At 40.5% G+C, this 26,734-nt stretch overlaps 2 protein-coding genes across 3 annotated transcripts in view; one reads left to right on the top strand and one right to left on the bottom strand.

Moving 5' to 3' along the window:
* GPA33 (glycoprotein A33) overlaps positions 1-14,911 on the top strand; it is a 21,159-nt gene extending 6,248 nt beyond the window's left edge. Inside the window, exons 4-7 of the mRNA XM_080579722.1 lie at positions 181-339; positions 2,583-2,696; positions 5,535-5,658; positions 6,286-14,911. Coding sequence (XP_080435848.1) covers positions 181-339; positions 2,583-2,696; positions 5,535-5,658; positions 6,286-6,367 — 479 coding nt within the window. The 3' untranslated portion in view covers positions 6,368-14,911. The remainder of the gene's footprint in view (positions 1-180; positions 340-2,582; positions 2,697-5,534; positions 5,659-6,285) is intronic.
* Positions 12,995-26,734, bottom strand: MAEL (maelstrom spermatogenic transposon silencer). 2 transcript variants are annotated; one of them, XM_080577520.1, is made up of 12 exons: positions 26,506-26,734; positions 25,702-25,785; positions 23,577-23,679; positions 21,603-21,758; positions 21,046-21,087; positions 20,318-20,445; positions 19,270-19,324; positions 18,593-18,734; positions 17,322-17,384; positions 16,321-16,453; positions 15,978-16,056; positions 12,995-15,186 (listed from the first exon to the last, which is right to left on the bottom strand). In XM_080577520.1, the coding sequence occupies exons 1-12, from the start codon at positions 26,635-26,637 to the stop codon at positions 15,071-15,073; spliced, it is 1,233 nt and encodes a 410-aa protein (XP_080433646.1). In that variant the 5' UTR covers positions 26,638-26,734; the 3' UTR covers positions 12,995-15,070. The 2 variants fall into 2 exon arrangements, with proteins under 2 accessions (XP_080433646.1, XP_080433647.1); XM_080577521.1 differs by lacking the exon at positions 26,506-26,734 and adding an exon at positions 26,105-26,185.

Raw genomic sequence — 26,734 nt, 5'->3', positions numbered from 1 at the left:
CAAGTGTCAAGAAGGGACAAAAAAATTAGGGACAAGAGTTCACTTCAGTTCCTTTGAGAAGGTGGTAGGTGCATGGCCAGCTTCTGATCATCAAGAAAAAAAAAAAAAAAGATGCAGGAGATGGGTTGAAACAAAATACTGCATCTGAGTAACAATATTCCTGCTTTTTCCTTCCTTCAGTTGCACCATCCAAGCCAGAATGCAAGATTGTGGGCACAGCAGAATATGGACAGACGATCAATCTAACCTGCATTTCTCATGAGGGCTCCCCAAAACCCACATACAGCTGGCAAAGCTTCGATGTACAACATGAACCCCGTGTACTACAAACAACAAAAGGTATGGGAATTTCTAAGTCGCCAAGTCTTTGAGCCCTCTGTAGTTCAGGACTGGAAAGACTTTGAAATGCAAATAAAAAAAACCACACTTCAATTCGTTTTCTAGGAAGTTCTCTGACCAGGATTTTAAAAAGTTGTCCATTTGGCAGCATATACTCCAAAGTAACTTAGCAGGGCAAAAAGGACTGTTACTTGAAATAACAGCAGTCACTAAGATTTTCATTTCAGCTCTTACCTGGCAAGAAAGACAGCTCATTTTGGAACTGAACAGAAATAATTACTTCTCAATTGCTGGATGTAAGGGTGGGATAGCATGAGAAATAACAAACAGTTTTCTAACTGGTGTTTATATCTCCTCTCTCTTGACAATGACCAGATCACTTTCTAGTGTGAAGGCAAATAAAAATTTGCTCTGGAAGCTGCTTTCCTTCCAGAGATGACTCCTCACGTAGAGCAAGGGGGTATAAGAAACAGTTGCACCATTTCTGCTTTGAGAATAAAAGAGGCTTCCAAGTCTTTAGGACTGTCACACAAGCCCTAATGTTTTATTTGCTTTTGGTTTAAGTCAGAGTCTGGAAAAAAGTATATGAATTTCCATAACAGGACCTTTGGTAGATCTATTCATACAGAAATAAGAGCTTAATAGCCTTTAAAGTGTAGCAGTGTCACAGGACTCAGATTTATTAATTCAAGCCACATCCTTTCTTCCTGATATGTACAACGCCAGAAAGACAGAGTATGTGTCTGAACCTACCATTCCTGGTTTTAGTTATTGTAGCACTGCTAAGGAGGTAAACTAAATACACTCAGACTATAGGCTATTCAACTCCCACTAGGTGATTCTTGCATAAATTATGCAAAATATGAAACGTATTCACTTGACTGGCCACTAAGCGGTGCCAATGCATCATGCACAGCCCTGAACACACCGTGATTTGCCTTCTCAAAGCAACAGCTGTCTGCCCACTCTTGCATTCATTCTGTGCTTTCCTGGGGCAGGAGCCTGTTCTGAGCCATTTCCACACTATTTCTGTTTTCATCAGAGCACTGCTGTCCAGTAAGCCTGCCTGCTGCCTCCTGCCCCCCGATGGCTGGATGCCCTACTGTCACTACAAACAATATGCTAAGACTTTGTGCTATGGAAGTCCTAGTGCTGCACACTGCAGAATTCCCTCAGGAGCCACTCCAAAATTGACAGTATCTGACATGCATTTTTCAAATTCAACTCACCAGTCAATTACTTGTGATTTAATATAAGAGGATTTACAGCCCAGTAATAGACTGCAATTCTGAGAGCTATAAACATCACACTGAAAAAAAAAAGTGATGCAAGCTCGGCAGCAAGCTGAGACTCTAAGAAATGAAGCACGTGGTGTCTGTTATTTCTGGGTTTGCATGCTCTTTTACTATCTGGCACTAGGCGTCAGCAAAGACTAAACAGAATCCCAGTCCCACCCATGAGCTGGAAAGAACCGAGGATTACAGAGAAAATAACAGGAAAGCCCCTCAAAAGTTTTTGGAGCCTTTAGGTTTTAGAGGAGGAATCTGGACCTTTATCAGTAGATCCCAAGGAAAAAGCACGGACTCTTTGCACAAGTGTCAGCTAGAGATGTAACAAGCAAAAACTGACTGCTCTGACAGACAGAGAGCTAAGCTTTAATATATGGTTCTGTACTCTGTTAGGTTGGATAGGAAATGTCTAACATCACAGCATTTCCATGTCACCATACTTCTTCATTTATTTTCACAGCCTGAATGTCTTCTCTCAGACTAGAAAACTGCTAGATAATTTAAATCAGAAATCCTAAGAGCTGGAGGATTGAATAATTTTTTGCTGTTTTACAAGTTAATTCATCAGGTGGCCACTTCTCAGACACTGGTCTGAGACCACTGGTCTGTGCAATCTTATGTTTGTAGGCAAAGAGGGCTCCTGGCCATCTACCCACTGAAAAAAAAGCTTTCACTAAGCATACATACTTCTTTCCCCTCCACCTACAGTTTTCTTTCTTAAAACAACATTCAAATGCCACATTCCCTGTAATCAGAACAGCACACTTTGTCCTTCCACAAATCACACTAAAACCTAGAGACTATCATGGAAACTCCTGAGCAAGATGGAGCAATCCATCAGCTGTAATAACTTCTCATCGCTCCTACCTTCCTGGGCTAGAATTGAAGGGTTGCTGTTCCCATTTCCTTCCCTGTTGTAATTCTTTTCCTGACTGGGTTTGTGTTTTGCAACAGGGGAGCAAATAACTCTGAAGAACATCTCGGCGGATACATCTGGCTTTTACATCTGCACTTCAACAAACATTGTGGGAAAGGAATCTTGCAACATGACGGTCAGCGTTGTGCCACGTAAGAGACTAGGTTGCTTATTGGAAGAATAGTACCAGAGGATGTAGCCAATCTAAATGTGAAAGCTTTAGCAGAGACAGCGTAAACAAAATTATAAAATTCTGCTTTCTTAAGGGGAGATCCTAAAAGGCATCCCTAAGGGAGTGCTAATGACCAGGGTGGGCTAACTGGGCTTATTGACAGAGCTTTAAACTAGATTTGAAGGGGGAAACACCAATTGGTTCTATACCAATGCACGCAGAATGAGGAGCAAGCAAGAGGAGCCAGAAACCTTGGCCCAGTCCCAGAACTACGACATCATTGGCATAAGCAAAATCTGGTGGGAAGAGTTCTGTGACTGGGGTGTTAATAAAGGACGGTTACAGGCTCTTCACAAGGGACAGGCAGGGCAGGCGAGGTGGTGGTGCTGTATATAATGGAGAGGCTGGGCTGTATGGAGCTTGCAGTTGGCAATGACATGGTTGAAAGCCTTTGAGTAAGGATTAAGGGACAAGCAAATAAAGGGGGTGTCATTGTGGGAGCCTACTATAGACCACCTAGCCAGGATGAGGATGCCAATGAATTACTCTTTAAGGAATTAAGAGATACCTCTAGATCAGCCACCCTTGTCCTTATGCGTGACTTCAACTTGCGAAGCGTAAACTGGGAATACCACACAGCTGATGCAAACAGGTACAGGAGATTTCTAAAACACATTGGTGATAACTTCTTGGCACAGGTACTAAGGGAGCTGACTAGGAAAGGTGTCCTTCTAGATTTGTTGCTTGTAAACAGAGAGGCTCTCAAGGGTGGAATGGTGATTGGTGGCTGTCTTGGCCACAGTGACCATGAGGTAGTCAAATTTAAAACCTTTGGTGGTAGGAGGAGAACTGCCACCAAAACTTCAACCCTGGATTTGGGGACAGCATAACTCAATCTGCTCAGGGAACTTGGTAAGATCCCCTGGAAAACTGCTCTTGAAAGTGCTGTGTCCATCAGTGCTGGTCAGTTTTAAAGTACCACCTCTTAAGAGCACAGGTGCAGGCAATTCTAAAACATCAAGCAGGTGGGGCAGAAGGTTGGCTTGGCTAAGCCTGGATCTTCTACTAGAGATTAGGTGGAAAAAGAAAGCGTATGGATGCTAGAAGCAAGGTCAGGCAACACAGGAGGACTACAGAGATGCTGTTTGCCATTGTAGGGAGAAAATCTGTGCAGCCAAAGCCCAATTATAGTTGAAGCTGGCCAGTGCTGTGGGGAACATTTTTTTTTTTTTAATACGTTAAAAGCAAAAGGAGGACCAGAGATAACACTGGTCTGTTACCTGATGAGGATGGTCACCTCACAAATAGGAACACAGACAAAGCAGAGATGTTTAATGCCTTCTTCACCTCTGTCTTCACCACTGATGATGGGCCCTGGGACCCCCAAAGGCCTGAGTTGGAGAACTGTGACTGTGGTAATGATAAACTCCCAACCAACCCTGAATCTGTGCAGGATTTGCTGCTGCAACTAGATGCATTTAAGTCTATGGGACCTGATGGGATTCATCCCAGGGCACTCAGAGGGCTGGCTGATGACATTGTGAAACCTCTATCAACTATTTTTCAGTGGTCTGGGGAATCTGGCAAGGTCCCAATCAACTTGAAGCTGGCTAAAGCTGTTCCAGTTTTCAAGAAGGTCAAGAAAGAAGGCCCTGATAATTACAGACCTGTTAGTCTCACTTCAGTGCCTTATAAAATTATGGAGAAGATTGTTCTGGGAGTTACTGAAAAACACCTGAAGGACAATGCAGTCATTGGTCACAGCCAGCATGGGTTCATTAGGGGAAAGTCTTGTTTAATTAACTTAATTTCCTTCTATGATAAGGTTATCCACCTAGCTGACTGAGAGAAGCCCACTGATGTATTCTTCTGGGATTTCAGCAAAGCTTTCCATGCTGTTTCTCACAGTATCCTTGTGGGCAAAATATCCAGCATACAGCCAGACAAATACATGATGTGATGGGTGAGCAATTGACTGACAAGTTGGACTCAAAGGTTTATAGTAAATGGGGTTACATCATGTAACAAGTTTAACAAGAGCAAGCGCGGGATCCTGCACCTGGAAGGGGCAACCCATGATTATACATACAGACTGGGGGACGAGAGGCTGGAGACAAAGCCCCACGGAGAGGCATCTGGAGGTTCTGGTTAACAACAAGTTGAACAGAAGCCAGCAGTGTGCCCTGGCAGCCAAAAGGGCCAGCCATACCCTGGGGTGCATCAGGCACAGCCTTGCTAGCCAGTCAAAGGAAGGGATTGTCCTGCTCTGCTCTGCACTGGTGTGGCCTCACCTCAAGTACTGCATGCAGTTTCAGGCACCACAATATAAGGAGGACATAAAACTATTAGGGAGTGTCCAGAAAAGGTTACAAAGATGGTGAAGGGTCTAGAGGACAAGACGTAGGAGGAGTGGCCGAGGTCACTGGGTTTGTTCAGCCCAGAGCAGAGCAGGCTGAGGGGAGGCCTCATGGCGGCCTGCAGCTCCCTCACAAGGGGAGCGGAGGGGCAGGTGCTGAGCTCTGCTCTCTGGGGACAGCGACAGGACCCGAGGGAACGGCATGGAGCTGGGACAGGGGAGGGTCAGGCTGGGTGTGAGGGAAAGGTTCTGCACCCAGAGGGTGGTCAGGCAATGAACAGGCTCCCCAGGGCAGTGGTCACAGCCCCAAGCCTGCCAGAGTTCAAGAAGTGTTTGGACAATGCTCTCAGACATAGGGTTTGATTTTTGGGTAGACCTGTCTAGAGAGGAATTGGACTCAATGATCCTTGTGGGTCCTTCCAACTCAGGCTATTCAGTGATTCTATTTCTCCTCCTTTACAGCATCCATGAACATTGCCCTTTACGCTGGCATCATTGGAGGAGCTGTTGCTGCAATTGTAGTTATTGGTATTATAGCCTATTGCTGCTGCTGTCGGGGGGACAAGAACACCGACTATGAGATGACGTAAGTACCTTTCACTAGAAAAGTGAAGGGAACATACAAAGGGTACATGTTCTCACTCTATTATCAGCCTATGGAGTGGAGAGCACAGTAGAAATGAAGTCACCAAGGAAAGTATGCAATACTTTTCCTCCTTTCTGTTTCTACCCTAGTGATTCCCATCTTTTCTCACAGAATATGCCCTTATCACCAGATGCCTTTGTGGTCTCTGGGGTAGAATTTAAACATCCAAACCTTGGCATGCACAGCCACTTGGTAAACAAAATCATGATTCTCATTTCTCCTAGTGCCTATAGCCGTTTCTGTCATTGCTAGCCTAAATCACCATCATGCTCTGTATTCAGAAATATCACTCCAAGATAGAAACTTTTCCTTTTTAAGCGTAAGACTGCTGTAAGAAGAGTGGCATGAGAAAAGATACACCAGTCACCCTTTCTATACATATATTTTATGGAAAAAAAAAAGTAGCTCACACACCTTTTGCATCATCAGCAAGACAATTTATGGAGTTTGGTTTGTTACGCTTCTAGATCAGCTTAGAGCAATCTAAAACCATTTTAATGCAAAATCTCTTCAGTAAAATTTCTGGCTGCCTTTAACTAACATCTCTATTACTGAATAATATTTTAGGGAGACAAAAGATGCAAATGAATTCTCCCAGAGGAATCCTACGGAGAATCAGAGAGCAAAAGATGATAATGAAGATGAATGAAGAAAGAAGAGGGAGGCCGATGCCATCTTCATTTTTTTCTGAGGCACAGACATCACTGTAGAAAAGCAAGCAAATCCCTCTCTTACTGCAAGAAGTTTTTTTTTTTTAGAATAATTAAGTAAAAGCTAATGGCTTTGTCTTCTAGTTCCTGGGAGAGAATATCCTTGTCTCCCTGGAAAGGAGTATTTAAAATACCATGGGTAATAATATATAACCTCATAGCAGAATAATGCATATGAAGAACTGCTTCACCCACTCATGCAAAAATCACCAGTTTTCTTGACTTACCCCTTTCTGTAAAGGAAGCCCGTTAAGTCTATTTGGATACAGAGTTGCTGCTTTATCCCTAGAGCCACAGAAGGCTTCAAGGTCACTAATTGCAAGTTATCAAGAAAGGGTAGTCTTGTTTATGCTGTTATGTAAGTTTCACAGCTTGCAGCATTGTCTGGTATAGGAATGATTTTATGTGAGATTGAAGCAAGCTGATTTTTGAAGACATTTTATTAAGTGTGTTCTTTGTATATATTATACACCCACATATGAATAAAAATATGGGGAAAAAACAGATGACCGATCAAAGTCTGTTCGAAGCAACAATATATACTAATGGCATGGATAAGGTAACAGAAATAAGCTGCTGAGTTTCAAAAAAGTTAGGTGGATTTAGAACAGGCAGCTGAAAAGATCTGGAAACAGTCTATGAGCCTGCATACTTTCAAATTTTTGAACTTATGAATTCCAGCTCAGACAATTCCTAAATATTAATTCTCATCACATCACCCTTTCCTCCTGACTGTTGTATTTGTGTGTCAAGTGGTCTATTGTGCCTGTGGCTTCTTCTGAAAAAACTGTTAATGTGAGAACATGTATATGGAAAGTGTCTTCTTTACAAAGTACATACAAACCCAAATCTCTCTGGCAATGAACAATCTGAAGCACAACTCAGCAAAACATTCTGAGAACTTTTTCCTGTGCTCAGTGTAAATTATGACTGAACATTACAAATACGGATTACCAAAGAAACCCAACAAATTTTGCACACAGAAGCTGGAGGCAGGTAAAAAAATCAAGGTGCATAGCTCAGAAATAGAGGAACAAATAAAAAACAACGATACATATTTTATTCTGTTTTACAATGAGAAAGTATAGTATGAATAATCTAATTAGCATTGTAACAGGTTTTTACTGTGAAACAAAAGCTATTTCTTTTATAGTTGTTACAGACATTAGTCACCACCCTGTGTTCCCTCACAAACACCTATATCCTTGAGCTGAAGAAGACTTCTACTGAGGGATAATAGCATGGATTCTCATCAAGCATCTTAACTGGAAAGTCCAGCAAACAGACATGACAGTTGTCAATAGTATTTGTAGCCAGAAACTGGCTCTGGCCTCTAGAACATTTTAACACTGTTACCTATCCCATATTTTTCACTCTCAGGGTATGTTAAGCTTAACTGTCTTGAAATAACGTTTGCACATTGATCATTTTCAATGTAAAGAAAAATGCAGATTAACAAACCTGCATTAAGCTATTTAGAAAAATAAAGTTGCAAAATACAGAATAAATGTAAGAAGACCCCCCAAAAACATGAATTCAATCCTAAGTAGGTTCCATAAGAATCAGCAATGAAAAAGTGAGAGAGTTAACCATGACAACCATTAAAGCAGAGCTACTTATGTTATGCAATGTTAAGCTCAGTTCTTCCCTGACAAATAAACTAAGAGCACATAGAGAGAGAGGGCTAAGATATTTCACTGCTTCTCAGACATTTTTTATAAAGACTAATATCTTGAAAGTTGTGTATTTATCAGAATGCTACTGATTTGTTAAATTCAGTCAGCCAAATATACACATACTCAAATTCCTAATTTACTCCAAGGTTTTCTGTGACTTACATGTCTTTTGAAGCAGGAATAGCTCTAAGATCCTCTAGTATACCCAGAACTTAAAACTAAAGCAGCGCTAACATGTTTATGGAGAAGATTTGGAAAGTGATCAGCATTTAATGAATTCCCAAGAATTAATGTATGCATACTCAACTTTGACAGTGACATCCCTCAAAAGTTGGGAATTGGGCAGAAAAAGAGTGACAATCTACACAGTCTATAGTATATCACTATTTATTTGTGTTCAGTTTGCACATGGAAGAATATGAATGTATATGCTTTATCATGAAAAAAAAAAACACAAACACAACAAAAGACAAGGATTTAAGTACTCCCCAATCATTCTCCCATCTTCAGGACTGCTGAGATCTGTTACCCCAAGTGGGAAGAACAGCCACAGTAAGATTTTGATACATCATTGCTTAGCAAGATTTATTTCAGCAAGCATACTAAGAAGATATCTAAAAGTTATATTTTTTTTTCCTCCTGACATTAACTCAGCAATCTGCAACAAACCATTTCTGTATAATGGGGTGTGTGAAGGGAACAAACAAGTCCACTCCAACAGTCTAGCAATGCAATGAAAAGTAGGTAGGAGAGAAATCTCATATGCAATTTGAAAAATTGGATCACCCTGCACTTCCCGGAGCAATTAAACTAACCAGAACTTTATCACATTTTCTCTTTTAAAAGTGAGTACTGTCTCAGAAAACTGCTACTGCTTAATAGAACTGCTCCAAGTAACTCAAAGGTCTACTAAATGTGGCAAGCAAAATGCTATGATTTATGAGTGACAAAGAGATGGGACAAAAGTTAAGTGATCTGACAGGAGACACAGATGACCACAACACAGCAGAAGCATGGAGATAAGGAATCAATATTCCCAGTTCTTTGATACACCCTGCAAGGCAAGTATTCTCATCAACACCCTTGTTCCTATTTCCCTTTCACCTTCCAAACACCTTTTTTTTTTTGTTCCTCTCAGTTTTGGGCATTCTTCTCAGCAGAGATGCTCTCCTAGGAGTCCTGACTACACTGTTGCAAGGGGTTCTTCCTTCCTGGGTGCTGGACTTCGATGCATTTCACAAGGTTCCTTATTAGCCCGTTCCTTCAGCCTGTTTAGGTCCCTCTGTATGGCAGTCCTGCCCTTGAGCATATCAGCTGTTTTTCCCAGTTTGGTGTCTTCAACAGGTAAGAGTGCACTCCATCACCTCCCCCAGGTCACTGCTAAAGACATTAAACAGGCTTCTGTATAGACTCCTGCAGTACCAAACTCGTTACTGGCCTCCCCATAGAGTACAACCTCTTAACCGCCACCTTCAGAGCCCAAACAGATTTTTAGTCATCTGTTGTCCACCAATATGTAACATCCCAACTTGGACGCAAACATACCATATTGAGAGCCTTGCTAAAGTACATATTCTTGAGCTGTTCTTGCATTTGGAAGATGCTATCCTCAGTGATCTGCCAGTCTTCCTAGACTCCTTTATTCTTCAGAGCTGTCTCCCAGGGATTCCACCTACCCATTTCCTGCATACCTCTCACTGCCTTCCTCACTCTTCTCAAGATCTTGAACTCCAGTATTACATGGTCACAAAAGCAGAGGCTGCCACTGCCTATTACAAGATTCAGAATGGTGCACAACCCAGAACTGATCAGATAGACAAGAGTTACTTATCTCACAATTCTTGTTGCTAGAGTAACAGCACTTCTTTTCTATTTATTTGTATCATCGGTTCCAGGAAAGACACTGAGGCAGTCTTCTATCTGAAGAAGTTCACAGTACAATGAGCAAACCGTCAAGATTAATTTTGGATGCGCTGGGACTAGTACTAAATTTATTATAGCCCAACATAAGGGAATTTGTAACTTCTCTCTCCTGCCTTTCACCTGTTCACTAGGGAATATGGGGAATTATTTGAAAATTGTAATTAGAGAAGCTTGTGGGAGCTTCTAAGACAGAACCATGGAAAAAAATGAGGGAACAGAGATAATACAGGGTTAGACTAATAACAGTGTTTGCTGATTTCTTCCTTTTACTTGAGTCACTGCAATAAAAATTAATCAGCAGCTCATTATAGGGTAGAAGTAAAGGACAGTAAACCTACAGAAGACACTAGGAGGGCAGAAACTAGATAGCAAACTTATTATTCCCCTGTCCCACTGTATTACATTTACTCTGCCAAATAGAAAGATACTGTTAAAGCTTTCACAGTCAGCTTCATCTACCTCTATCAGCCAGGAACTAAGCACTCAGTTTCACATATTTACTTTAGTCACTTATATTTTTGGAAAAATTTGTAATTCTTGATGGGGAAAAGGATTAGCATTTTTAAATTCAACTAAGATGTCAAAAACACTCTCCATATTAATTCTTCATTAAAAAAAAAATCAGGAACAGACAACTACAGCCAGTTTGCAAAAAAACACAGACAAGGCTTCTTTGAATGCAGGTTTTCATTCACCCAACACAAGTTTTTATTTGCAAGAGTCTGGCCTTTGGCACAACTCCATTTGATTGCGATGGCTCAAGAACTAGAGTCCTGGCAATGCATGCAAGTTTTCAATTCGTGTATGTCTTAGTATGGTCCTTACTCTAGGTAGCTGACAGAAAATGTGCCCCATGGAATTATTATGAACCGTGGCATTTGAACAAGGATTTCAGCATTGCTTCCTCCAGTCTGACATCTCCCTGAAGAGCAAAAGGCAATACCTGATACTTGACAGACTCTCCACCCAGACAGTCCGCACCAAATTACAACCCTCCTTCTACCTTTTAAGATTTTGAAGACTGACATATTGCTAAAGGCATAATAAAGAGCAATCTTACTTACACTCTCTTTGATAACATAACTAGTTATAATGTAGACGCTGAAACGGGCACAAGTGTTGAATCTACACCTCTTATTGCCTAGTGTTTTCTCACTTCAAAGGCAAGGAAGAGTTGCCTTTTATGTGGGAGAGCAACTAGAATGCATGGAGCTTTGTCTTGGGATGGACAATAAGCCAGCTGGGAACTCCTGGGTTAGGATTAGAGGGGAAACCAACATGGTTGACATTCTAGTGGGTGCCTGCTGTGAAGAGTTTGATCAGGAAGAAGTAGATTAGGCCTCCTTCAGACAACTGGAAAAGGCCTCATGCTACAAGTGACTGAGGGGCCAAGGAGGAGAGGCACTCCCTGCTGGACCATACTTACAAACAAGAAAGAACTGGCCAGGAATACAAGTTTTCCCCCAGAGTTTGCAACCATGATTACAGAGTTCAGGATCCTAAGAGGAAGAAAAAAGCGGGATCGCAAACCTGGATCTCAGGAGAGCAGACTTCAGCATATTCAGGGATAAGCTTGGAAGAATCCTATAGTAGATAGCCCTGGAGAGATGAGCAGTCCAGGTAAGCTTGTTGATTTTTCAAGTGTTACCTCCTCCAAGATGAACAGGAAAACAAAGTTTGGCCAAAGAGACCCTGACAAAAAAACAACCAACCAAACACACACAAACAACATAGAAGAAGTAGAAGCAGAGACATAATTTGGGAAAAAAAATATACACGTTGTCTGAACATACAGGAATGTGGTTAGGTAAACCAAAGCCCACCCAAAGCTAAATCTGCTGAAGGACACAAAGGGCAACAAGAAGGGCTTCTGTTGGTACACTTGAATGGAAAAGGGGACCTGGTCATAAAGGACAAGGTATTGGACACCTTTGCCTTGATGTTTACTGGTAAGACAACTCCAGCAATCCCAGGTCTGTGAAACAGTGCAAGAGTCTGGATAAAGGAAGACTTACCTTCAGTGGAGGAGGTTCATGGTAGGGTACAATTAAACAAAGTGGATGGGATGCACCCACAAGTGCTGAAGGAGATGGCTAATGTTGCAAAGCCACTCAATCACCTTTGAAAGGCTGTTGTGATCAAGAGAGCTTCTTGACAACTGGAAGAAAGCAAGTATTGTTCCATCTTCAGGAAGGGAAAGAAGGAAGATGGGGGGGAACTACAGGCTGGTCAGCTTCACCTTGATCCCTGAGAAAGTGATCAAGCAAGTAAACCTGGAAACCGCTTCCAAACATGTGAAAGGCAGGAAGGTAACTAGGAGTAGTTACCATAGATTTACAAAGTGAAAATCTCATCTGACCAACCTGGCAGCCTTCCCTTCTACAGTGGTATTAAGAATTTGGTGGACAAGGGGAAAGCAGTGGATGTTTATCTTTAGTGAGGCCTTCAACACTGTCCTTACATCTTCACAGACAAACGGATGAAGTACAGAGCAGATAAGTGGACCACAATGTGGACAGAAAACTAACTGAACTGCCAGGCTCACAGGCACCAAGTCCAGCTGAAGGCCAATCCATAGAGGGTTCCTACTGACTCCAATACTATTTACCTCTTCATTTACAATCTAGACACTGGGCTGGAGCACACCTTCAACAAGCTTGCTTCACCATGGCCTTCTCTACAAGCTGGCAGGGCACCTCTCTTCCAGCGCCTCAGACACCTTCTCGCCCTCCTCCTTTTCTGACCTTGGTGGCTGCAGGGTTGTTTCTCACGCTTCCCCTGACACTCATCTGCTGTGCAGCATTTTGCCTTTTTGAGTATGTTTTCCCAGAGGCACAGCTGTGCCCTGCAGTAGGGCTGTTGGAGCCAGCTGGAATCAACTATGTCTGACATAAGGAGCATGCTAAGGTTTAAATCATCATCTTTCCCTAATCTTTACTTTCCTATTAAAGAAGTATTACTGCACTGTGTTTATTAAACAGTTTTTATTTTTCAAGAAAACAAAGATGAAGTTTCAAATTGTTCAACAGCCATAGAAATAGAATTCCAAAATGAAAGAACTTGCCATCATTCTCCAGTAGCTATTAGGGTTCCCCTCAATATACACAGAAAGATGATAGTAAATAAATCATTATGCAGATTTTAGTTTTCATTACAAAAACCATCACAGATTGTTGGTTATTACAATAATACAGTTACTGCCCTAGTTATAGACCATTGTCTACAGTATGTAACAATCATCTAACATGCATATTATTTTATGTTACAGGTGATAAAGTATAGACACCACGGAACCCACAGACCTTTTCTCCATTTCTGGAAAGATTCATCATCTCAGTCTTGAAGCACAGTAGCAAAAGCTTTTATAGGTCTATGTACTGGTACGATACTGAACAAGTATTTTAAGATTCTCTTCTTAAGAACTGAAACAGGAAACTTTTATTGCAACACTGACTTCTGAAAATAATCCCCAAATTACGGTTTTGTACATTTTGACGTGTCAATGCAGGAATGGCTGTCAATTATGAAACTTAAACTCAACCATATTCCCCTGCAGAGAAGCCTTTACCACTAATAAGCAGACACTATGACCCTGGTACAAGGCTTCCAGATGCCTCTAAGACTGGTAAATCTGTCTTCAAGGTTTATTGTCCTTAATTTGCTGAAGTTTGGCAGGTAGAACAATGGCCTCAAAGCAGGGAAATACAGAATCATACAAGAAAATTCAATGATACAACCAACTCTTAAGTAGGGGACATGAAAATGGCTCAGTGATCCTGTAATACTGGAAGGCAGCCCTCAAATGGCCTTACAGCAACTTTAACAGGTTTCCAAACAGCAATTGGCCTTTTTAACATACTGATCAGCATGCTTAAGCTTATTGATAATGTATTCATCACTTTTTTTTGCCTATCATCCAAAAAGATGAACTACTAATTTTCAGTTCCTACAAGGAATGAAATCATTTCCTCTTACAGTTAGTTGCTGTGGAAGTAGTATTTCACAACTGGACCTCCACTGGAATAAGATGTAAAAACAACTCAGAATATAAGCTTTTATTTTTGAGAATCAGTTGCTTAAAGGTAGTAGACAACTTTTTAGGGGCTTGTCCAAGACTTGCATCTCCATGAAATGGGACATTTAACTTCCCAATGATATGTCAGAGTCTCCCAGTTTTTGTGTCCCTTCAAATAATTATGACTGGTATCTGTCCCAGCCCTATTAAACTTGCAAGATTACATCCGCAGATCAATGTACGTTTGATTTTGACATCCCTAAAAATCAAACAAAATTGTGCACGCACACAAAAAAGAAACCCACTAAACCCAGCTGTTAACACCTACACTCCTTCTGAGTTTAAGGGACATTTTTATAACTGCTGAAAACCAATGCAAAGGGGAAAATAGGCATGTTCCTGATATATAGACTGTGCCTACAAAAGAACTATCAGATCAACAGAATTGCCACCATACTTTTTCCAAGACATTTCATAGAAAATCTGCTTTTTTTGTTTTGGCTTGAATGACCACTCAAATTCTTAATGGGCGGAAGAGACGGATTATGAACAATCCTTTGAGACCATTACATTTAATTCCCTTAGAGCATCCTGTCATACCTCCATTGCTCCCTCCACCATATTTTGAAGAGGGACTGTTATACACTAAAACTTTATCTTCCACATACAGAAGAGGGGAAGGAGGTTATTTAAGAAAAAGCAAGTCACACTCGCCACTACAGAGTTCTTCTAACCCAATGACACTGTATTTAATCTTGACTTTGCACTCCATCCATTAAGAAACAGAACTAGCATGGCATTTATTTTTAGAGGATCAAACTACCAGGTTCTTTCAGAATGTCTTGTTGGATATAATAAACAAGATCTTTTTAAAATAAATTCAATAAAAGTTTTATCATTCTAACAAGAACACGAACCGTCAAGGGTTGCACATAAGATGACTAACTGCAGTCTGGAGAAACTGCTGGTTGTCTTAGGGAAACAAGAAAAAAAACAATGTGCAGCTGTCCTGGATGTAAAGAAGATTTTCAATTGTTGAAGGACTTGTATAGATCAGATGTACTTTCCAGTAATCGAGTAACTCCTCTGCCTCGCATGGTACTTGTTCCATAAAAAGAAGTGTTCATGTCACATGAAGAATCACCTATTAAATTAAATAAAGCTTACAAATTAAATAAGCCCTCAAAGCTTGCATGAACTAATGGAATTGTCCCTCTTATGGTGTAAAGCTGAATGTATTCAAGAGTCCTAATACAAGAAATTAGACAGGGATTCTGTCCTCCAAAAACATCAAGTCCATGATCTCAATTTATAATTGGAACAGTTTCAGCATTTAATTCAGCATGCATTTTCTATGCAGAAAATAAGCTGCAAACTCAGAATTCTTACTTGTCTTGAAAACTTTATTCTGTTCCCCTCTGAAGATTAACCACGAATTGCTCAAATGAACTGAGTGCACATGCTTTTTATTAGAAACTTAGCCAAAAAGATGACCTTAAATGAGCAGTTTTTAAAAGCCCTGTTGTAACAGAATACTTGCAACAGATACCAGCTGAATTTGCACGTATGACTTAAGAGCAAGAGACAGCATTTTAAAGATGCCCTACCTCAAAGCACCTAAGCATGCAAGAAGGGACTTCACGTAACAGGAAAATGAAAGGTTGTAAGTCAGATAGCAACATTTTTTAAATAAAACTAAGTTTGGATAGACTTTCTGACCATAAGTTTCTGTCCAATAAGAAAAGGGCAGTTCTCTCATCTTCAGAAGTTGAATGAAATCTGTAACTGTAGACAGAAATAAACTCAGCTCATACAGAGCTGAATAACCTTTACGTCACTGACAGACATCTTTTCTATCCAGAAATTTGAAAAAGCAGCAACTGGATTAAGTTTAAATACCCCTTCCCTTTATAAACGGAGAAATCTCACACTCACAACTAGAAGGGACGTGTTCTTGATCCTGACTTGGAGAAGCTGCATATCTGTCATACCCAGAACTCTCAGCCTTCATTTTCTGTATGAAGAAATAAACATGCAAAATAATAGATGAGTCTTCCAAAATGAAATATGCCTGACTACTCATGATACCTAGGAGTTAAGTCAAAATTGACCACAAAAAAATAGCCCACCCACAGATTTTTTCTCAGGCTGCCTAGTATACCTCCCAGAAGACACCATCCAAAATGAAAATGGATCTTTTGAAATCAGCAAGTTTGTTCTGTCTAAAACACCCAAGTTAACTAGAAATAACACAGGAAACTAATTTAAGGAAACTGACCTGAAAACGTCCAGCATCCAGTATTACCCAACTGATACTTCTATTTCCACTGGAATCACAGTCTTGAAGAGGTAGGTGAGCAGCTGTCAGTGAAACTCCATACACACCAGCTAAAGATTTACTGATGCCATAACTTAACCAAGAAAATAAATCAAGAGAAGTTTTGTTAAGAGGGGTGTAACGCTTAGAGAAGCGCAGCATTCTGAGTTCTTCAATGAACAAAAGCAGCCACAGACTGTGATCCATGGAGATGACAGAAGGTAGAGTATTGTCACAGCACCTAGATAGTGACCCTGCATCCTTACAAGACCACCAGCCTATTCTACAACTACACCTGAAATTAACACAACAGTTTCCCTACTCTATCTAATGTGGCCACTTAATATGAAAAGAAAGTTTCTGGCATAGCAATATGTAACAGGAGTTTTTTTTAAATGAAAAACTATTCATTACTATTTCTCTCAAATAGTGTTACTACTATTGACCAAGATTTTTAATTGCATTTGTTTCCACAACTACTTACTTGCTCTTCCCTCCCCCCCCCCACCTTCGAGATTAGGTAAGCTTATGCAGATACATTATATTTAGAACAGTATGAAAATATCCAAAGTAGAGATGGACTAAAACAAACTCAGAATTTCCCACCAAACAGAAGTTTATTAAACCTCTGAAGAAAAGTAGCAAGTTTTAACATAAATAGCATTTCTCTCAATTCTCTGGTAGTAAGTGGAGGTAGCAATAGGACGAATACAAACCAAGTGATGGACATTACTATCACAGAAATTACACTACATTTAAGTGCTAATACAGCATACTACTAAAACATACAAACAAAAATTAAAGCTACAAATAGAAAAGACCTGGAGGCAGAAGGATTAAATAAAGCTCGAGATTTAGAACCACGGTGCTCAAAGCAGTCAGAAAAGCCAGAGCCAAGCAGCACATGTCTATAACAAAATGAAGAGTTGTCATACCGTAGGTAACTCCTGTACGATACTCACGCAATTTTCTTACAAGATGCCAAAGCACAGCAAAGTATACCATTTTCTTCATGCCACTTGCACCTACATAAAAATGAAGTTCAGGTCTATTACAAAAGTACCTTTAATCAATGCAAATAGTTGGTATGGTTAGAAGGAACAGGAGCCAACATTCAAGATGTTATCTTTTGTCTCAGTGAAAATATACTACATTTTAAATTTCACATAGGATCAGCATTCGTTAACGAAGATCTAAGTGGTTTATGTAAAGTCAAGAAGTGCTTAAGTGGCTTTTTTTTTTTACACTGGGGTGGGAAGAAAAAGGAAAAGAGAATCCTATGAGATAAATGGAATTAAAAGATAACAATTAGAAGCTTCCCATTAAAGTGGAATAGCTCCTTTTAGTATAAGCGACCCCACCTCCTTCTGCAAATGTGTGTTTTAAAGTACACTCTTCCATCCTTGAAAAGGTCTCTCACTACTGTGAAGATACTCATGCAAATGGAAAACTGCCTGACTATACAAATGTAAAGAGTGACACTGATTTACGACAAGTGATCTCAAAATCCACAGTGTAAGCAGACTAGGGATAGGTTTCAGTAGATTTAAAAAAATGAGATCACATTACTAGTTCTTACTTAAAACAGTAACAGAGGAAAATGTTAAGGTATGTTTCTAAGTAAACTACATCAGTGCTAAATATTCCCCTGCAACACCACTAACTACGTATCATTTCTTCATAGAAACACAAGGATCTGAAAGCAGAAGAAAATTTTACTGTTCAAGACACACGTAGGGAACGAAACAAAACACCAATCTGACAAAGTAAGTGCATTCCAGAGCTGTATAAAGAGCATTCCTTCAGGAAGAAAAATCTAGCTTAACTCTTACACTTAAGAATTTGATTACTGCTGCTAGCACGCATACCTAGGCCTTCATCACAGCTGCAGCATGAGGTACATACTAACAGCCTGCTTCCCATCCTAATTACAACTTAGATTCTGAATCTTCTCACTTATATGATTTCCAGTTAAGTATCACAATATATTTAATTCCCTTTTTTAACCCTCCTTTAAATTAGGCCCCAGACTCAGCATTTAAAAGCCATCAATCTTCACACTTTTTTTTTTTGAAAGACAGAATTTCACATTTCCTATTGTAGTCACGCTGTGATAAGAAGCATTTCTGATTAGAAGTTTGCTGAAGATTTTAGCCTAGTAGTGCATAAGCTGTACGTAGGACACCAAGACATGTCAGGATAATACCCGTTTCCACAAAAAAAGCCAACATACCTGGTATTACTGGAAAAATCCCACAAGACAGCATCTAGCTCTCTACACACCCAAGTCTTGGATGGCTCCTTTTGATATTTCTTCTGGTACAGTTTTATTACCAGGTCTTCTACAGTAAGAAGCTCCAGATGGCTCTCAATGCCTATAGCTCAGAGAAGATCCAGGTCGGAACAGAAAAGTCAGCTGAGAAGAACATTCACCCACTTTTCAGCTAGTCCTTGTTCACTGTTCAGCCTCTTCTCTGAACCTCAAAGCTCATGTAAACCCCAATGAATTATTCATTCCACCAGTGGTATTACTAACATTTGGCTTCCTAGCAAAGCAGGTCCTGTATTCCCACAATTTCCTCTTCCTCAATAATTACATGGCCTACAGGCCATCTTTCCTCAGAAGCTGTTAGTTTTCCTATCTACTACCACGCACATCTTCACAGTAATCTCACTGTCTCTGCTGCTCCTTTAACTGGCTGAGCAAGGAATAGTGTGTGTTGTTCTGTGGATGTGCTCATTACCCAGTGAGCTGACTGACCACACAGCAGTTATTTGGAGGAAAAGAAGAGGGAGTAGCACACCAAGTAGTTCTAGCTATCAGTACCAGCTTTTATGAAAACTGAGACTCAAACTCCTGACTAATCCATGATTACATAATGATAAGGCCCAAAAGGATTGATTTCCCACCTGCTACAGTAGCCATTCGTTCAAGACACCAGGTTATTCGGAATCTGTCATCAGACTAGAGAAAAGAAAATTTCAGTCACATTCAAGAACTACATACAATTACAGTATAGAATTTTGACATCTGAAGACTTCTGGCTGCATCTTAAGAAGTCGCCTCCAAAACAAAAGACCGTGTTTTTGTACAACCTTTCTGAAACTTCCCTTGAACTGGAATCTAATACCAAGGCAGACTTGCAACCAAACCTCAGGAGAAATTTGACCGATGTCTGGGAACAAGTTAACAGTTAACCCATGCTACAGCTATTTCCACTAACTGCTGTATAGTATTTTTTCCACACACACTTCTTCAGAGTCCTGTATTTATGGATGAAACCCAAGATCTCGATCCTCTCCTCCTGTTATGAATTAAGATCAGGCTTGAATAGAATAAAAAATAATCATCATGAAGCTTAAACTCCTCTGAACCCCAATGTTTTGTTTCACTCACTGGCAACTCAGTGAAACAAGTAAAGTAAGATTTATGGTATTCTCATGGCAAAAAAAAGGCATTAAAATGTGAAAACAGCCATAGAAAAGCCAGATTATTTGACTATTATTCAGCACAATCAATTTAAGTACAGTCTTAAAAATCCTTATCTAAGTCAAAACAGTTATCAGAGACAGTGGTAAATATTCATCAATAGACTAGAGCCAGACAGAATAACAAGGCAAAAAACTCAGTGTCTGATTTATAAAAGCATTAGCTTCTTTTCCTAAACAGGGTGGGAGTACGTGTGAGTGGGTGGGTGTGGGAGGAAAAAAAAGTGGGATTTTGCTTATTCAGGCTCCCTATTGCTTTTTGTTAATGAAAAAAGCTGTAATCACTAACAAAGTTAAAAGTCACTCAACTTCTTAAATGGGACTGTTTCTTCCTATACTAGAACTCAAATCCCCCTCCCCACCACAGCACGCTGATTACGGTTTAGAATGAAGTCTCTCCCTTGATTATCCAGTGGAAGAGAATTTAGAGGTTTCGATTTAGAGTGCCTTACTTTGACCTTGACCATACCCTGCAGAAAAAGCGAGGCCAACCACCTCCGTCTGGCTGGGCAAACTCGAGAAGTTCACGTAAGACAACCGGGTAACAGGTACGTGAAAGATGGAATCCAGATATAGGGATCTTATGAGTGGCATCGCCTAATGAAGGCAGAAGGGGGGGGGGAAGTTATGAGAAATCATTCTTTAAGTGATACAGCCCCACCCAACCTCCCTTTGTATCTTTTTTTATATATACACATATACACACAAACACACACACACACCTCTTCTCTACAGGCAGCATCCGTGATTAAACTATCAAAACCTTGCTTCCGACAGCAAAAGACTAGTTGGTCTGGGCTGTGAGCAGACACGCACACTCACTCCCTCTTAAAAGGCCATTATCTAAATATTTGACATAGGATAACATGGGCCAAGTTTGTTCCTTCTGCACAAAAGGGGAGGAAGTGTACTAACAGAAACAAGCTGGAATGTATAAACACTGCTTAAGAGTCACAAGGGAAACAAGGCAGTCAAGAGCTCTGCCATTTGTGGATACAAGAAACATGCAAAATGACTGCAACAAGCTGTTCTATCACCCCTTTCTCGTCAAAACTTGAGATGAGGTTCCCAGAAAGAGAAAACTGGAAAGAGGACCTCCCAGAAGGAGGGATGTACAAAACATGTAGACACAGATCAGATAAGCCAAGTCTCAAACTGTACACCCTTGCATACCGCTTTTTTTCCGTTGATACTCACTAGCAGTCTGGCAGTGATACCGAAAACCACGTGGTGGCACTTCTGCAGAAAAGCGTGAGGGAGGGGAGAAAAAGAACAACCATCATCCAGCACCACAATGACAGATCCTTAACTCCGAACTACGCACCACATTTTGATTTAGAGAACGGAACAGCTTCATCTTCCCCTGTGGCCTTGTACAAGTACCACAACTATTTTTGAAAAAATTATTTGCAGTTGCATGTACCTGAGAAAAAAGTATATTGTATAGCACTTATGTTTAGGTCCAAAACAAATGTTCCTTGCATGAAATATAAAGCACAAACATCAGAAGTGCCTTCTGGATTTATTCTACCCTCCTTGAAGCTTCATGCAGTCCTAGCACTTAAGTACATCTTCAGAAACAGGAAACAGCACTGCTCAGATACTGTGAGTAGAAGTCCAATCACTTATAGTCAAAGAAATAAACCTGTCTTAATACCAGAAATCTAATCTGGGCAGCAGCAACTGACATTAGAAAGCCTCCCTCTTAACGCAGAAGATGAACTACTTGTTGTCTACCCTTCCTTGGAAATCACCTGGATCTATGAAGTGATGGAAGTCAGCCATTATGCCGTCCTGCAGGGAGTACTTGACACACCCAATCTCACAAGGAAGGAAGCGCTGTTCACAGTGGGATGGCAGCTTGCCATGACTGTAAATGTTCAGGAAATAGAAGATGTCTGCAACCACAGCTGATAGGAAAAAAAACAAACATTTTCAGAAGAATCACTAGAGGTTACAGCAAGCCATCCTGGCCTCACCTCATCCAGTGAAAGCTTTTGTGCACTTTGTCATAGAACTGAGTAAAGTAGGGTAATGACCAAGTGAAGCACACAGATGGAGAAAGACATGTGAGATGACAAGGTAACTAATACTTACGCAAGAGTCGGACATATCGGTAGTCTATTCCTTTTTATGATAGCCTTATTTTCCTACAGGGTGAAGAGACCTAAAAATATGTTGCTAACTGGAAAGCAGCATTGCAAGCTCAATTCATTAAGTTAGATCAGTTAAGTGAGCTGGTGCTAACCTACAGTACGAGGAGATGGGAAGAATACTAAGGATCACTTCTCCTCACTAAATGAGCTCCCAAAGAAGGTAAGAATACCCAAGGAATGCATAAGAAAAAATTTATCATCTACTGTGAAAAATACAATACACCTTAAAGCTTAATCTTCAATGAATGCCACGTAACATTCCCACTGAAGTTTAAAATATCTATTTAATCCCTACGCTTATGTTCTGCCCCTTACCCAAAAAAGGTTACTTTTTCTACTATATAGGGAGAACTATATAGTGAGGTATCTGTGTTTTTAACACAGAAATGACGTTGTGGGCCAGATTTTATGACATGCAACACCATCTGTCCTAAGTTTGAATTCTGGTGCTCTCTTGCATGGGTCTTAATCTCTACAAGTTCCAGGAGAGATACCTCTTAGGTGCTACTGCTTTCTTTATGACAAAAATGGATATAGGTATGGGCAACCATACAGGACTTTTACTGAGAAATATTTAAGGAGCAGCATCATAAAATGCATCTCAGTTGTCCCCTATCTTTCAACTGAATAAGAGCAGTTATAATCAGTTGTCAGTCCAAGTCACCGTGACGAACCTGTTCAGATTTGCATTACAGTGACAGGGGAGCATGGATTCTGGCAGAGAGGAAACTAACAGGTATTACACATTTTAAACTGAGCTACTCTTTCCTGACCCTCTATAACCATGAAAATATTGAGAACGGTTCAAGAGGCTTCTTAAGTAAAAAGCTTGAGCAGAGACATAAGTGAGCAGTACAGAAATAGCTTGCATTAAGTGGCTGATTAACTTACCTTGTAAGCACTACCATTTATCATTTTTCAGAAAAAAATATTCTTTGTTGGGGAAACATTACAGATGTGTTCATTACTCAATTCTAAATCAGAATATCCACTTGAAGACAAGGTAAAGATAGGAAAAGTTTAGGTTTCAGGAGTTCTTTCAATAAGCCAGGATGTTATAAAAGCATTGACCAAGTACATATCCACTCTTATCCTCCCAAAGAGGCCAGGTCATCATTTTCTCTAACACCTATACAAAGTTTGAGCTTTGCTATCTAACAACTCCTCGCTCTTTGAACTTGGTAGAAGCATTCTTTTATTCTGAACTTGGATTAGCCTTGTAAATCACAAATGTCAGAGTAGAAGAATATGTCAGAGTATCTTTTTCTTAAAAGCCTTGAAAGAATTGTAAAGAATGTAATAGTAGATATACACCCATTAAGCTAAAGAAAAAAACACCAGAAGACAAAATTATTTCAGGCAAGGCAGAAGTACATTTGCACTGACTTCTCTCAATGCAATGCATAACTTTTTTATTTTTTCTGCAGGCCTACACCATTACTTTAAAAACACACACTTGACACAGAGAGCTATTGAAAAAAGTGGAAATGTCCTTTGTATAGGTACCACTCAGAATATCTATCAAAAGCAAGCTTTTATCTAACAGAATCAACTACTGTAAGATTAGTATACCCTGATCACTCTTCCACGACATAGCAGAGACATCAGGAAAAGAAGTAACTCTGTGCATCACAGTGGTCAGACAACCAGGTGCTGGATGATCCAGATTAGGCATCTGGAAAAGATGAAAGAATTAAAAATCAGTCTACTAACTCCCAATAAAATCCTTCACCTCCTTCTATTAGAGGAACATCTGATGTCCATTACTAGTTATGGCTAGGTGGAACAAGTCTGCCATTTATGTACAAGTGCCTGTGTACTTGCAGACTGGGACAACAAGATTTCTCTTCCAACAAAGGATAGTTGTCTTAGTACCTTGGCTAACTCACAACTGGAAAGAACCACAGCTATTTCATTAAAATGTAATACAAATATAAAAATTATAATTCTGTTAGGTTGAACTACTTGTTGCACAGGAGGAAGTATTCCAACTGGAATTTCGAACAATACATAAACTTGATGAAAAAGTTTGCCACGTACATTATTTGTCTTTGACTAGGAATGTCATTCATGAAAACTCGGTAAAGCCTCAATTCATCAGACTGCTCTGGTACAGAGCAAGTAAGAGGGGCTCACAGGCTTGTTAAGTAAAATATTGCACATTCATGCATGAACAATAAGCTTTTAAGAAGGCAGGGAGATTTGGGCATCTGCCCAGATACATGACAGGCTTACAGGATTCAATCATTCAAGGCCCAAATTGTGAATAACATCCACATGTAGGTACACAAATTCCAGATAATCATCTTTGCCTGACAAGCTCTCATAGTTATCAGTTTAAACTATTTAAAAGCAGGAATTAGTCCCACCCATGTAAGCTTTGGTCATCTCCAAAAGTTGACCAAGACCTTTCACTATGCAAAATAACTGTAGTTTCCTGTGTACCCAAGTGCAAGGAATAAAATGAGATCACAATTTCAAATGCACAGTCCTGTATTTCCACTGGCAGGCAATGAGGATGATGTGGTTTATTTTAGTAAAGCAATTATTCCATTCCTGATTAAAGCTTTCTAAAATGCTACCTCTTGTGGAATGAAATACACAAGTCTCTGTTTATGACTTAGATGTTTCGTGTTGCTCTCCATTATATATGAACATTGAACATCATTAATTATACACCCCTCGCCTGCTAAAAACAACATGATGATCATGTTTTAAGTCCTTTCCTATACACACAGGCCCCCAAATCAGAAGACGTTACCTAACATGTTCTTACTAGTCCAAATTAACTAACTCAGCTAATCCAGATTTACTAGTTACTCCAAACTACCGTCACCCTACCGTTCTCTCTACTGTCAGAGTAACACTTTCATGTCCTAAGATTTACCCTCACCATTCATGGCCTGTATAAAGTAATACGGAAAGAAGAAGTAAATGCAGTATTATCCACATACTGAATCAGGCTCTTTGCTTTGACATACAAGTTTTTATGCTGACAACCGAGACAGGAATAAAATAAGCTTTCTGACACCTCACATAATTCAAACTTCAAGGAAAACTTCAGGGACCTGCTGGGAGAGCACTATAAACTGAACGTTGTTGTAGTCAGAAAACTACTAACTCCTACACTGAGACTTTGTCCTTCACCACTATTTTCTCCATAATCAACCCAATCTAAAACTAACGGCAAGCAACTTTGTGTGTGTGCAGGCTGCAACATTTCATTGACCTGGTCCACCACTGAGCCCCTCAAGAACACCAAATCAGCTGCTTGTAAAATGTACTTTCAGGCCATCAGACAAGAATGACCTGAGTTGGGGACATCCACAAAGCAAAGGTAACACGAACCTGTGACTAAAAGCCATGCTAATTTACCATATTATAAATAAAACACATTTTAAATCAGACAGTGCAAAATACTGCTAAACATAAAACTAAGCTGTTAGAGAACAACATTTTAGTAGCTAAAAGAGTACAAGAACAAGCTGTGATTATTTAAAGAGATACAGAGTACTCTCACTAGCAAATCACACCAGAACAATTTTCTGTTTAAATTTCATAACAGTATGGGCTACCACATCAGCCATAATTTCCAAAAGTCTGAGGCTAGGAGTACAGGTTATCTCCTATACTGTCCCACCTTGCCAAACCCAAGCACCACTTTACTCCCAAAAGGTGTTCATTTCTGAGCATTTACCTCCTTTATTGTCTTCTGTGATTTCTTTTTCTTCCACTTTTGAGCCTTCTCATTATATGCCATCTTTTCCTCTTCTGTCAGCAACTTCAAAGAAAGCAAATTATTAATAAGTTTTTACTACTTCCTTCTAGTAGTTCCACAAATCAAATGTTTTACACCATTTTTCAAAAGGAAGCTATCAATACTTAGTAAAAATTGCTAAATGGTATCATCAAATCGAGCATTTTGAGCTTAGTGATATGGTTTAGTGAAGGCCTTGTTCGTGTTAGACCAGAGGTTGGACTCGGTGATCTTGGAGGTCTCTTCCAACCTAGATGATTCTGTGATTTTGGGCAGCTTATTCACTTACAAAGCCATTAAGCTTTGATTCAGAACACCTGGTGAGCACATGCACCTAGAGCACCTTCAGAAGAGGGCAAGCTGGCTCTGTCACAGCACAGACTGGTCTCCTGAGGCTCCTCTCACCAGCCAGATGTCCTCCTCTGCAGCTGCAGAAGACAGGGTGGGAGTAATTCTTAACTGAAATCAGATAGAGCTGCTCAAGGCACCCATCTGAAAAGGTAAGGCTGTGCTAAGCAGACAGCAGCTGGGACACCAGCTAACACCCTCTCAGAAGTACCACTCTGGAGTTTCACCACCACACGTGCCACCACCAACTCCTGGCTGCCAGTCTGCCACCAGCAAGAGGTGCTGGGGCAAAACTCAGGCAGTAGGCCTCCCTCCGACCCCCTTCCAACAAAGCAGCGTTAACCCAAAGCCCTTCTCCCCCAGAAGCAGGGCTCAGCCCGGCTCCCTTGCCCTCACCGCCCAGTCCTCGGCGCAGTGTGGGATGGCGTCGGCCACGCGTGCCACGGGCAGCCCGCGCTGCTGCAGCTCGGGCAGCTGGTCACGGGCAAACAAGTAGTAGGGGCTGCGGAAGCGCCTGGGGCACGACATGGCCGCCGCCACCTGCCTGGCCTTGTCCTCCTGGCCTCCCCCTTACCGCTGGCAACCGGCGTTTGCTGGGGCAGGGGGATGGCTTCCTAACACGCGT

The sequence above is a fragment of the Anser brachyrhynchus genome (genome assembly GCF_964034855.1).
Source record: "Anser brachyrhynchus genome assembly, chromosome: 1".
NCBI classification, from domain to species: Eukaryota; Metazoa; Chordata; class Aves; order Anseriformes; family Anatidae; genus Anser; species Anser brachyrhynchus.
This window is presented reverse-complemented; position numbering and strand designations above follow the sequence as displayed.